Here is a 12,767-nt window from a genome sequence, read left to right as displayed (position 1 = left end):
CTCATTCTGTAGTATTTAGCTTTTGGAAAGATAAGCTGTTTTGTTGCTTCCTGTGATTGGCTGCATCTATTTACTAGTTTTTAAGACTTTGTGGAATCCATTTCTATACCATGGTTTTTTTAAGACAATTGAGCTTCATTTTGGAACATATAATAACCTTTCTTTTCAAAGTTTGAAATAAGGCATCATTTTCAGTGAAATAAATGTCTTTGTGTTTAAATGACATTATTGAATTAACATTACAAAATACCAGCTGTTAAGAGAGAGCAGTATATTTTCTTCAGACTTTGAGGCCTAGTATTCATGAATATATAAAAGCACCAAACATTTACTTTGAAGATTACACATAAAACTGTTTATTTCAGTGTGAACATTAAATAAATCACCAGGATCATCTAGATGTTATTTTAAATTAGGAGTCCAGACATTATTCTTCAGAATGAATGTATCCATTTTCTAAAGCCATTTAGGAATTTCCCAAAACAGATCGGTGGTGGTCTCCTTTTCATGAAAGATTTATAAAGAAGTAAAAGATGGGCTTTAAAAAAATGAATTTCATAAGGGAAATACTTTTGACCGTGGATGTTAGTTAATATGAATAAACTAAGAAATTGTAGAATCTGCAATTCTAAGATATAAACCATTTGTGAATAACACAAATCTGGTTTAAAGGTAGCATGAAGTTGACCTTTTCTTGGCTGTTAGTTACATGAGAAGAATTACCCATGATCAGTATCAGAATTTAGCATAATAGAGGCTTTGGTAGTGAAATGTTACACTCTCTGTCATGTGCTATAACTCTTTGGAGGTGTGGTAAGTCAAGTTCTCTTGATGTGAAATGTAGAGTTATGTTGTTCTTAGGTTTCTCCGGGGTCCTGAATGGAAAGTCAACTTAGTCACTTGACTAAGGTGTACACTGATGGAGTAAATGTGGCTGGACTTGGTGGTGAGTAGGTGTGATTACCAGCACAAGGAAGATGAAAGCAGGAGGATCCAGAGTTCAAGGTCACTCTCAGCTACATATCAATTTAGTGGCCAGGGTGTGTTTCATGACACTCTGTCTCAAAAAAGGATAAATAAATACATTTATAATGTGGAAAGGAATGAACACTTATCAGAACAAAAGGAAATGTGTGGTTAAACGGTTTTTAACTATAACTGTAGACTGTTTCCCTTGCTCAAATGGGAGGAAAAATAGAACCTTATGGTTTTGGAGAGTCTTCTTATAAAGTAGAAATTGGTTCAGTGTGGTTTATTGAAACCTTGGTTTTTAAAAAGGTTGTTCTTAGCCAGGTGGCAGTGGCAAATGCCTTTAATCCTAGTGCTCGGGAGGCAGAATCAGGCAGATCTCTGAGTTCTAGGCCAGCCTGGTCTACAGAGCGAGATCCAGGACAGGCACCAAAACTACACAGAGAAACCCTGTCTTGAAAAAAAACCAAAAAAAAAAAAAAAAAAAAAAAAAGGTTGTTCTTAGCATAAGGAGAAAAACATACATATATAGCATAAAGGCATAAATCCTGTAGATTTATGTTTATACAGGTACCTGAGGAATAACTTTTCTACCATTTATTTATTTGGTTTTTCTAGCTTTTCTGTCATTTATAAACTGACATTATTAAGTATCTCTGAAAACAAGAATCCAAACTTTGCTCAGGAGACTGCTAAATTGAATAAAGATAAAAGGATGCTTCCAGCTTTTCAGCTTTTCTCCCCCCTCCCACTTTGTTCTCTCCAGACAGAGTTTCTCTGTGTAGCTCTGGCTGCCCTGGTACTCACTCTGTAGACCAGGCTGGCCTTGAACTCACAGAGATCCACCTGCCTCTGCCTCCTGAGTGCTGCAATTAAAGGTGTGCCAGGTTTTTCTCTTAAAATGAGAAACTCCTACCACTTTTCTGTCATGTAAGTAATAAAAATGCCAGTTTTGTTCATAAAACGCTAGACTGGTCCGATGAGACATATTTTATGTATGTAGATGAAAATCTCACTAATGAAGATGATTATTTGGAGTTTTGAAAATTCACTGAAGTTCTATGTCCTCTGAATTTCAGATAGCTTTTCAAGGCAGTGAATGATTTAAATTTATGCTGATTGTCATTCAGAAGCCTGTGTTAAGTGAGGTAGAAAAGATAAAAAGAAAAAAAATTTTTTTTTTTTTGGAGCTGAGGATTGAACCCAGGGCCTTGAGCTTGCTAGGAAAGCGCTCTACCACTGAGCTAAATCCCCAATCCCGAAAAAAAGAATTTTTTAAATAGCCAGGTATGGTGGACATAGGGCTCTAATCCCAGTACTTGAGAGGTAGTTGCAGGAGGATCAGTTCAAGGCCAGCTGGGCTACATGAAGTTCTCTCTCAAAACCTGAAAGAACTGTTAATTATTATTTTTATTTTAATTATTAGTTTTTGAGATTATAATATAATCACATCATTTTTCCTGTTCCCTTCTCCCTCCTTAGTTTGTTTTTTGTTTTGTTTTGTTTTTTTGAGACCATGCTGGCCTTGAACTTACAGAGATCCACCTGTGCCTGCCTCTAGAGTGCTGGGAGGCACCACCAAGCCTGGTAGATATGGTGACTCTTGACTGTAGTCTCAGAGTTTAAGGTAGAAGCAGAATCATTCTGAGTTCAAAGTCATCCTGAGATCCATAGCAGCTTGACATTAGGGCAGAGAAGATTGTAGGAACTATGATAAATTTCTCTCTTGCTTCATATCTGTGTCTTGAGTAGTAGTAGCAACCGTCTTTTCTACTTGGATCCTTATTCTTGAGAAAAATCAGCCAATGTGAGAATTAATGTGGTAATTGGAAATCTCAGTCTGGAAATTCTACCTAAAGTGACTTTTGCTCTAGTGTTATTTACTTGAAAACTTTTGGTGACTGTATTGGTTATCTTTAGAGAAAAATATATAAAACTGTAAAAATTCAAGTCACCTCAGCGTGTAAGGATGTTGGAATTTTCTGATAGTACTAAAAGTTTATGAGGTGAATAATTTTGAACTCAGCAAATTTGAAATAGCATTTATTGATACCTTTTTTAACTTAAAGCATAGAGTGGGTTACATATTTTAAATTTTTCAGTGACTTAAGATGTTACAACATCCCAGAGTATTTCTTTTGGGTAATTTTCTAACATACAAGCAGAAATGTGTATTAGTGTGTTATAAGAGCTCTCTTTATCTTACTGGAAATAATTTTGTGGGAGGAGTTCACATTCCCACTAATTAAGAATTAATACTGGAGCCGGGCGGTGGTGGCGCACGCCTTTAATCCCAGCACTCGGGAGGCAGAGCCAGGCGGATCTCTGTGAGTTCAAGGCCAGCCTGGACTACCAAGTGAGTTCCAGGAAAGGCGCAAAGCTACACAGCGAAACCCTGCCTCGAAAAAACCAAAAAAAAAGAAAAACAAAAAAAAAGAAAAAAAAGAATTAATACTGGGACTTGGGAGGCAGAGGCAGGCAGATCTCAATGAGTTCCATGACAGCCAAAAAGCTACACAGAGAAACCCTGTCTCAAAAAAAAAAAAATTACCTACACTTTTACACATTCTCTACCCTCTCTCCAGTAGGTGATACAATGGATAAAACTCGGGACCTTGCACATGCTGGGGAAACCTGAGCTATTTCCCAGTCCTTTCACAAATCCTGGGAAATTTTCTTTTTAAAGTAGTCTAGAAGAATTGTAACTGGAAATAAAATTCTAAGGACTAGAGAGATATAGCTCTATCACATGCAGGGCCCTGGGTTTAATCTCTGACATCACAAAAAGAAAAAATTTACTGAATGAAACCAAAGTCTAAGGTTTATATATGTACTTCCCAGGCCAGGCATGGTAATGCACTCGGGAGGCAGAGACTGGAGGATCTCTGTGAATTCAAGGCCAGTCTGATCTACATAGTGAGTTCCAGGATTGCCAGGGTTACATAGTAAGACCCTTTCTCAAAAAAAGATTTTTAAAAATTAGATAGATAGATAGATAGATAGATAGATAGATACTCTTTTCCTATAATTCTTAATTTTACCATCATATGTTCTCAAAAAGAAAACTGCAAGATTGACAAGTAAGCTTAATCCTTTAAATTTTCATATCTGGGGCCTGCAAAGATAGTTCGGCAGTTAAGAAAACTGGCAGTTCTTTCAGAGGACCCAGGTTTGATTTCCAACACCAACATGGTGGCTCACAACTATCTGTAACTCCAGCTCTAGGGATCCAGCACCCTTTCCTGGCCTCTATGGACACTGCATGCATGAAGTGCACAGATATACATGGAGGCAAAACACTCATACACACACACACACAAATCGTGTCTAGGGCTAAAGAGATAGCTTAGCTATTGAGAACACCGTGGCTGCTCTTCCAGGGGTCATGAATTCAATTTCCAGCACCCAAATGGGAGCTCACAACCGTCTATAACTATAGTCCTATGGGCCGGGCAGCAGTGATACATGCCTTTAATCCCAGCACTCGGGAGGCAGAGCCAGGCAGATCTCTGTGAGTTCGAGACCAGCCTGGTCTACAGAGCGAGATCCAGGATAGGCATCAAAACTACACAGAGAAACCCTGTCTCGGAAAAAAACAAACAAACAAAAAACAAAACAAAACTATAGTCCTGTGGGATCCAATGCCCTCTTCTGGTGTGTAGATGTACATGTAGTAAAACATCCAGCCGGGCACTGATGGGGGGCACACCTGTAATCTCAGCACTCGGGAGGCAGAGGCAGGTGGATCTCTGAGTTCGAGGCCAGCCTGGTTTACAGAGCTAGTCCAGGACAGGCTCCAAAGCTACAGAGAAACCCTGTCTCGAAAGAAAAAAAAAATCCATATATATTAAACATTTTTTTTAAATTAAAAGAATTCTTAGGGAAGAAAATTCAGGTCTGATGACTTTTCGTTGGTTTTCAACTGTCTTTCTTATGGTTTTTTGTTGTTTTGTTTAGGTATACTTGAAGGCGCCCATGATTCTGAATGGAGTATGTGTTATCTGGAAGGGCTGGATTGATCTCCACAGATTGGATGGTATGGGTTGCCTGGAGTTTGATGAGGAGCGAGCCCAGGTAGGGTGATTTCAGGCTTTGCTGGGGATAGTCCTTTTATTTAACTCCTAATCTTGTCTTTGGGGAACTTTTTTCCCTAATCTTTAGAGTAGTATGTTTGGACTTTTGAGGTGATGTAGCAGGTAACCAGCACCTGCTGCCATGCCTGAGGACCTGAGTTTTATCTCCAGAACCTATATATGTGGTGGAGAGAGAACCAACTCCTATGCACATGTACACACCCACAAAACAAAATGTAATAAAATATTTTTTAAAAACAAAGAGTAGTAGTGTCTTAGTTAGGGTTATCATTGCTGCGAATGAAGCACCATTACCCAAAGTTGGGGAGGAAAGGGTTTATGGGCTGGGCCCTCCACCATCATCATCAGTTAAGAAAATGCCCTAAAGGCTTGGAAGGCATTTTCTCAGGTGAGGCTCTCTCCTCTCTGATGATTCTAGTTTGTGTCAAGTTGACAGAAAACTAACCAGCACAAGGAGTGTGCTCATAATAAATAAACTTGAAAGTATTGAGGACCACATTCCGGTCCTAATTTTGGGAGTCTGTCCTTCATTGGAAATCAACTGGCTAATCATTGGATGACCCGTGTCTGCCTGGTGGGAAGTTAAAAGTCCAGTAAATGATTATTTTCTTTTCTCTTCTTTTTTTTTTTCTTTTCTCTTCTTTTCTTTGGGGGAGGGGAGGCATTCGGACAGGGTTTCTCAGTGTAACAGTCCGTGGTTGTCCTGGAACTCACTTTGTAGACCAGGCTGGCCTTGAACTCACAGAGATCTGTCTGCCTCTGCCTCCCAAGTGCTGGGATTAAAGGTGTACACCACCACCGCCCAGCTAAATGATTCTTTCCAATACTTTTTCTTGGTTTGTCAGAATACTATGGGGGAGAGAGAGAGAAACAATTGAAAAAGCATGTATAAGAAAACTCTTTTAGATAGACTGAGGGCTGGAGAGGTGGCTCAGTGGTTAAGAGAGCTAACTGCTCTTCTAGAGATCCTGAGTTAATTCCCAGCAACCACAAGGTGGCTCACAACCACCCATAATGAAATCTGGTGCCCTCTTCTGGCCTACAAGGACACATGAAGGCAGAACATTGTATGCATAATAAATAAGTAAATCTTTAAAAAAAAAAAAAAAAAGGAATTATATGTTTAGAAAAAAAAGAAAGAAAAAGAATAGGCTGGTATGGTGATGGACACCTTTAGTCCCAAGAGATAGAAGCTGGTGGATCTTGGTGAGTTCAAGGCTAGCCTGCTCTACATAGTGAGTTCCAGGCTAGCCAGGGCTTTATAGTGAGACCCTATCTTTAAAAACAAAAACCCGAATGAATGAATGACATTGTAGAAGTTCTTCAGTACCCTCAAATTTTCTAAAGTACCAAAGATAATACTACTCTCATGATGAGTTTTACTTTGTTTTTAGATGTATGTGTGTTTCTTTTGCCTGCATTTATGTATGTGCACCGCATGCATGTCTGGTGCCTGAAGAGGTCAGAAGACCTCTGAAACTGGAGTTGTAGGCAGTTGTGAGCTGCCTGGTGTGGGTGCTGGGAACTGAACTCCTCATACTTACTTAACCAATGGGCAATCTCAGCTCCATGGTGAATTTTATATTCAGCATCAACCTGTCACACTCTACATGGAGTGGTTATTTAATTGTGGTTATATAAGGGTATTTATAAGTTGTATAACTGAATTATAAGTGATTAGCAGAACATCTCAGTTCTTTATTTGTATTGCTATGTACCAGAAGTATCTAATAAATTTGTACTTTGTATTTTATAGCTCAATAAGAACATTGTTAGTAGCCAGGCAGTGGTGGCACAGGCGTTTTATCCTAGCACTTGGGAGACAGAGCCAGATCTCTGAGTTCAAGGCCAGCCTGGTCTACAAAGTGAGTTCCAGGACAGCCAGGACTGTTACACAGAGAAACCCTGTCTGGAAAAAAATAAAAAAGGAAGAAAGAAAGAAGAACATTGTTACTGTTTTGGGATAAGGTTTCATATAGCCCAGCTCATCATGTAGCTGAGAATGACCATAAACTCCTGATTTTTTCTTTCACCACACCCAGCAGAAGATCATCGTTATGTTCCACCAACTCTTACATTGTCAACATGAGTGCCAGATGGCACTGATGTAAAACAGATGTCTTCTAGTGGTTTGTAAGGTTTTCCTGCTATTGAAGCCAACACATAAGCTGATTTGCTTTTTCATCTGCACAAGAGTGTAGGTAGAACTAACTGGGAAGAGTCATGGTTTAAATGAAAAGTTGTGTTCTACAGAGTAATGAGTTAAAGAAATGCACCGTTTGCCAAAAATTATGCTCAGTGACTGCCTTTGAGCAAGTTGCTTTCCTTTGACTTTCCTTCCATATGTGACATCATTCTGACCTTCATAGAATAGTAAATGTCAATATTTTGTGCAAATTATATAGTCACCACCAACTTTCTTACAATTTGATTACTAATTTTTCATTAAACGCTTCTTAAAATTCATTGCTAAAGAAAGATGTTACCACCAAACTTAAAATTATAAATTTAGGAAATACAGTTAAAGTAAAATCACTGAAGCAAGATTGGTCAGACTCTTCTACATCTGCTCTGTGCCAGATTGTTAAACATTTATTTCCCATGGGGGATACCTAACTATGTCTTGGTTTAATTATTTTTATTACATTTTATGTATGTATTTTTGTGTGTGTGTATGCATGTGTGCATGTTCATGCGTGTTCATTTGAAGGACAAGGAACAACTTGGCAGAGCTCATTTCTCTCCATGTGAGTCCTGGAGATCAAATAAGGTCACCAGGCTTGACAGAAGCTCTTTTACTTCCTGAACCTTCTCTTTGAACCTGTTTTAGGATTTTTTTCATTGCTGTTGTTTTCGGGTGAGTCTGTCTCTGTGTATATGTCAGTGTTGGTGTTGGTGCACATGTGTGTGTGTGCACTTGGAGGTTAGAGGTCAACAATGGAGGTCTTCCTCCATTATTGTTCTCTACCTTGTTTTTTGAAACTGTCTCTCATAAAACCTGAAATTCACCAATTTGGATAGATTGGCTGTGCTGTGAACTTCAGACATCCACCTGTCTCCACTCCCTGAAGCTAAGATTGGCAGATGTGCTATGCTATACCCAGCTTTTTAGGTGTGCTCTAGTCTTCTTGTTTGCACAGCAGGTAGTTTAACTGCTGAGCCATTTCTCTAGCCTACTTTTTGTGTGTTTGTGTGAGACTTTTATTGTCTATGTGTAAGGATATTTTGCCTGTGTGTATATTTGTGCACTATGCGTGTCTTGTGCTCACAGAGACCAGAAAGGACATCACATGTCTGGAACTGGAGTTACAGACAGTTGTGAGCTGCCGTGTGGGCGCTGGGGCTCAAACCTGGGTCTTCTGGAAGGGCAGCCAGTGCTGTCTGTCATCTCTCTATTCTTGACTTGTTGTTTTCTGAAGACTCTTGATACTGTTCAGACTCCACAACTCAGGTGATCCTTCTGCCTCAGCTTCCCACATGGTGGGTTACAGGTACATGCCACAGTGGCCCACTCCAACTTTGTTGTGTTGACCCCATCTGGCTGTTATATGCATGTTTTCATATAGAATAGTAAGTTAGTATGACACATGGCCCAGGAGAGTAAAATTTTGCAAATTCCTCTAACCATTGCCTGAGGCTGGATAAAGTTAATGTCTTTAGCCATTAGTCTCCTTTCATGGGTGAGCAGGTAATTTTATTAGCAAGTAGTATCCTTAAAAGGAAAGTGTTAAAGGATGAGGATGACACTGGTAATGGCCTATCAGCTTTCCCATTTTGCCATTTGTTAAGAGTGAGAATTCTATTCACTCCGCATGCATCTCAATTGTCACCCGAAAAGACCATGACAGAAATTGGAACTAGGAAATAGAGGACTACTAAATCTTTCCTGGCTCATTTTTCTGCAGCAATTCGTAGTACTTTTCAGTCATTTCATGGGGAAACTTTATGCCCATTTCTAGAGCACACAGTGTCCAATAACTTTCTTAGGGAATTAGGTCACAGCTTGTGTACACTCTCATTTTATCCTAATTCCCCCTGTTGTACATAATCATAGTTGATAACTATGTTGATTTGTTAATTAGGCTTTTTGATTTTTTTTTTTTTTTTGGTTTTTTCTTTTTGTTTTTTGGCTACCAACCCCAGCAGCTATCTGAGAAAAAACAGTATTGCCTCATGTTCTATTCATGGCACTAAGCACAATGGCCTGCCCGTAATAAAAGCTAAGCAAGGGGACTGGAGAGATGGCTCAGAGGTTAAGAGCACTGGCTGCTCTTCCAGAGATCCTGAGTTCAATTCCCAGTAACCACATGGTGGCTCACAACCAACTATAATGAGATCTGATGCCCTCTTCTGACATACAGGAATATATGCAGGCAGAACACTGTATACATAAGTAAATAAATCTTAAGAAAAAAAAATCAAAAAACAAACAAAAAAGCTAAGCAAATACTTGTGAAATAAGTGAAAAGGTGAATACGGGACAGTGAAGTGGCATAGGGTGAAAGCATTTGTCACCAGGCCTGGTGACCTGAGTTCGATTCCTAAGCCCCACATGGTGGGAGGAGAGAACCAGCCCCTGCAGGTTGTTCTCTCGCCTCTATATCTAAGTTGCAATGTGTGTACACATGTGTGCACAAATGTGTGCACATACACTAAATGTAATAAATTTTGAGGAAAAAAGTAAGTAAATGAATGTAACAGAAGGGATACCTTGTCATTAGCAGGTGTGTCCCAGTTGATACCTCACTGGTAATAGAATGCCTTAGGAATGGACGACATTCTTTTCTAGGTACCTCAGGCTTGTATAGAATATTCTGGAAGTATAGTAGACATGAGTAATGTTTAGTTAAGTATGTGGCTTTTATATATCCACAAGTGCTTGTAACTTAAAGCACTTACTGAATACTGTCTTAAGTATATTTAGTGGTTGTAGTAGTTTGAATAGCCCCCATAGACTCATGTGTTTGAGTAGTTGGCCTATAGAGTGTGGCACTATTAGGAGGTGTGGCCTCATTGGAGGAGGTGTGTCTCTGTGGAGGTGGGCTTTGAGGTCTCATATGCTCAAGCTATGTATGTGGGACACAGACTCTCCTTCTGCTGCCTTCGGATCAAGATATAGAACTCTCAGCTCCTTGTCCAGCACCATGTCTGCCTGCATGACACCTGCCATGATGATAATGGACTAAATCTCTGAACTGTAAGCTAGCCTCAATTAACTGTTTCCCCTTATAAAAGTTGCCTTGGTCATGGTGTCCCTTCGTAGTAATAGAAACCCTAACTAAGACAGTGTTGTCTTGTTTAATCGTAACAAAGATGTGAAATATTACTATGCCCATATTTTATATGAATTTAATGAGGCTTAGAGAAATTAAGTATCTTGCCTTGGGTCCTAACACTAGCAGGTATATCATAAAAATGTGTTTAGGGGCTAGAGAGATGGCTCAGCAGTTAAGAGAAACTGGCTTCTTTTCTAGAGAACCCAGTTTCAATTCTCAGCACCCATATAGCAACTCACAACTGAGTACTCCTATACCAGGGGAATCCAGTGCCCTCTTTTGGCTTCCACAGGCACCAGGCACACAAGTAGTGCACAGACATATATGCAGGCAAAACACCCATATACATAAAACTTTAGGAAAGAAAAAAGAATGTGTTTTCTCACTCCTAAGTGCTAGAAATTGGACCTGGAGCCTTGTGCTTGCTAGACAAATGTTCCACCACTAAGTTCTATCCCCAGCCCCAAGTATGGGAATTTGATCATACGATCATACCTTTAAACTATAGATACTGCAAATGAAAAATTACAACTTTTTTCTTTTTCTTTCTTTCTCTCTCTCTCTCTTTTTTTTTTTTGTGGTGGTGGTGGTGGTGGTGGTGGTGGTGGTGGTGGTGGTGGTTTGGTTTGGTTTGGGTTTTTTGAGACAGGGTTTTTCTGTATAACAGTCCTGGCTATCCGGAACTCACTCTGTAGACCAGGCTGGCCTTGAACTCACAGAAATCTGCCTGCCTCTGCCTCCTGAGTGCTGGGATTAAAGACGTACGTACCATGGCCCAGCTGAAACTTATAAATATTAATGTTATAACAGTGACAAATAATTTTTTGCACACAGCAAGATATCTAGCATAGTCAGACCTGGTATAGCATTTATTATATTATCAGAGGCCCAGGTCCTTTCCTCTTCCTGTTGATGCTAACCTGCAGCTCTAGCCTCAAATTTGCCAGATGGCTAAGTCTCTGAACATTGTGTCAGTTCCCAGGAAGGAAGAATGGTGAAATTTCTCTTTATGATTTTTTAAAATTTTATTTGCATTGGGTTTTGCTTACACTTTTGCCTGTGTGAGGGCATCGGGCTCCCCAGAACTAGAATAACGGGCAGTTGTGAGTTGCCATGTGGGTACTGGGAAATGAACCCAGGTTCTCTGGAAGAGCAGCCAGTGCTCTAACCACTGAACCATCTCTCCAGCCTGAAATTTCTCTTATATAGCCTTCTTGGAAACCTTATTAGGTGCCTTGTGCTGTTAATCTGATTGGCAGAAGTCACATGACCGGCCTTTGTACTGATTCTAGGAAAATGAACATTGATAGCTTTTTTTGGTATTGTTCTGGATCTTTTAGTTTCTGCAGATGTACCATCAAAAATATAGCATGCATACTAAGTGGTATGTGACTGGCAAAAGTTGAAACTTTTAAGCTGAGGAATGTAGGCAGTGAGGGAGCTTTTAAAATTAAGAGTCATTGTGATCACATTGTGCTTTAGATATACATGGATGGCAGAGAGAGGAGTGGGGTGCAGTAACAGAAGGGACCAGGAGCAGTCTTTGGGAGACTTCTCCAGCTAAGAGCTTTTGGGTTCCAAATCAAGAAAATGTTTATAGAAATGAAGGGAAGACTAAAGATTCCAATAAGAAGCAAATAGGTAGTATGCTAAACCAGTGTATGGAGGTAAGGAAGGGGTTACAAGTCAAAGATGGCTCAGATTCTTATTAGAATGTGGTGGCACACGTCCATAATCTCAGCACTAAGGCAGGAGGATCATATTTCAGAACAGCCAAGGGTATAATGAGACCCTGACTCCAAAATAAAGTAAAAGTACCTCTGAAGTTAGGTAGGATGGGGGATTGGTATTAGTATTTTCAGAATTACTCTTCAGTTGGTCTCCTTTTTTAAAAAAATCCCAAAATTTAATTTTTTACATAAATCAAAATTAAAATAATTATTTCATGTACCCTGACAGCAGGAAGATGCATTAGCACAACAGGCCTTCGAAGAGGCTCGAAGAAGAACTCGTGAATTTGAGGATAGAGACAGGTCTCACCGGGAGGAAATGGAGGTGAGAGTTTCACAGCTGCTGGCAGTAACTGGTTAGTACTTTCCCCAAACTCTCAGGATATGTTTGTGATATTTATGCATAATGTTTTTTAATGGTTTAATTTTGTCCTTTATTTTTAAAAGTTATATATTCTTGCTTGAATTTATTGTATGCAATTGCTGTAAAAATGTTTTAAGGTTGTGTATTGATTTCTCATTGATCTTCATAAAAAAACTTTTACTATAACAAGGTATATTTTCTTTTAATTCATTGATTCAAATATCTTATTCAGCCTCTTGCCTCTAATTTCTAAGTACTGGGATTACAGTTGTGTGCCTTCACACACTTACTTGTAAAAAGTGCCTCTTGTTAATACAGTTCATTATCAAAACAT

General features: G+C 39.3%; 1 protein-coding gene across 2 annotated transcripts in view; it reads left to right on the top strand.

Annotated features, from left to right (window-relative positions):
• Cbfb (core-binding factor subunit beta) overlaps positions 1-12,767 on the top strand; it is a 47,631-nt gene that overhangs the window by 20,110 nt on the left and 14,754 nt on the right. Inside the window, exons 4-5 of one of the 2 annotated variants that reach the window (XM_052728548.1) lie at positions 4,927-5,043; positions 12,299-12,394. In XM_052728548.1, coding sequence (XP_052584508.1) covers positions 4,927-5,043; positions 12,299-12,394 — 213 coding nt within the window. Of the gene's footprint in view, positions 1-4,926; positions 5,044-12,298; positions 12,426-12,767 lie in introns of both variants that reach the window. The other variant, XM_052728549.1, reaches the window with a different exon arrangement.

The sequence above is a fragment of the Peromyscus californicus genome, unplaced genomic scaffold (genome assembly GCF_007827085.1).
Source record: "Peromyscus californicus insignis strain IS unplaced genomic scaffold, ASM782708v3 Scaffold_8__1_contigs__length_139910024, whole genome shotgun sequence".
Lineage (NCBI taxonomy): Eukaryota > Metazoa > Chordata > Mammalia > Rodentia > Cricetidae > Peromyscus > Peromyscus californicus.
Note: the sequence above shows the minus strand (reverse complement) of the source record. Positions and strands in the feature narration are given on the sequence as shown.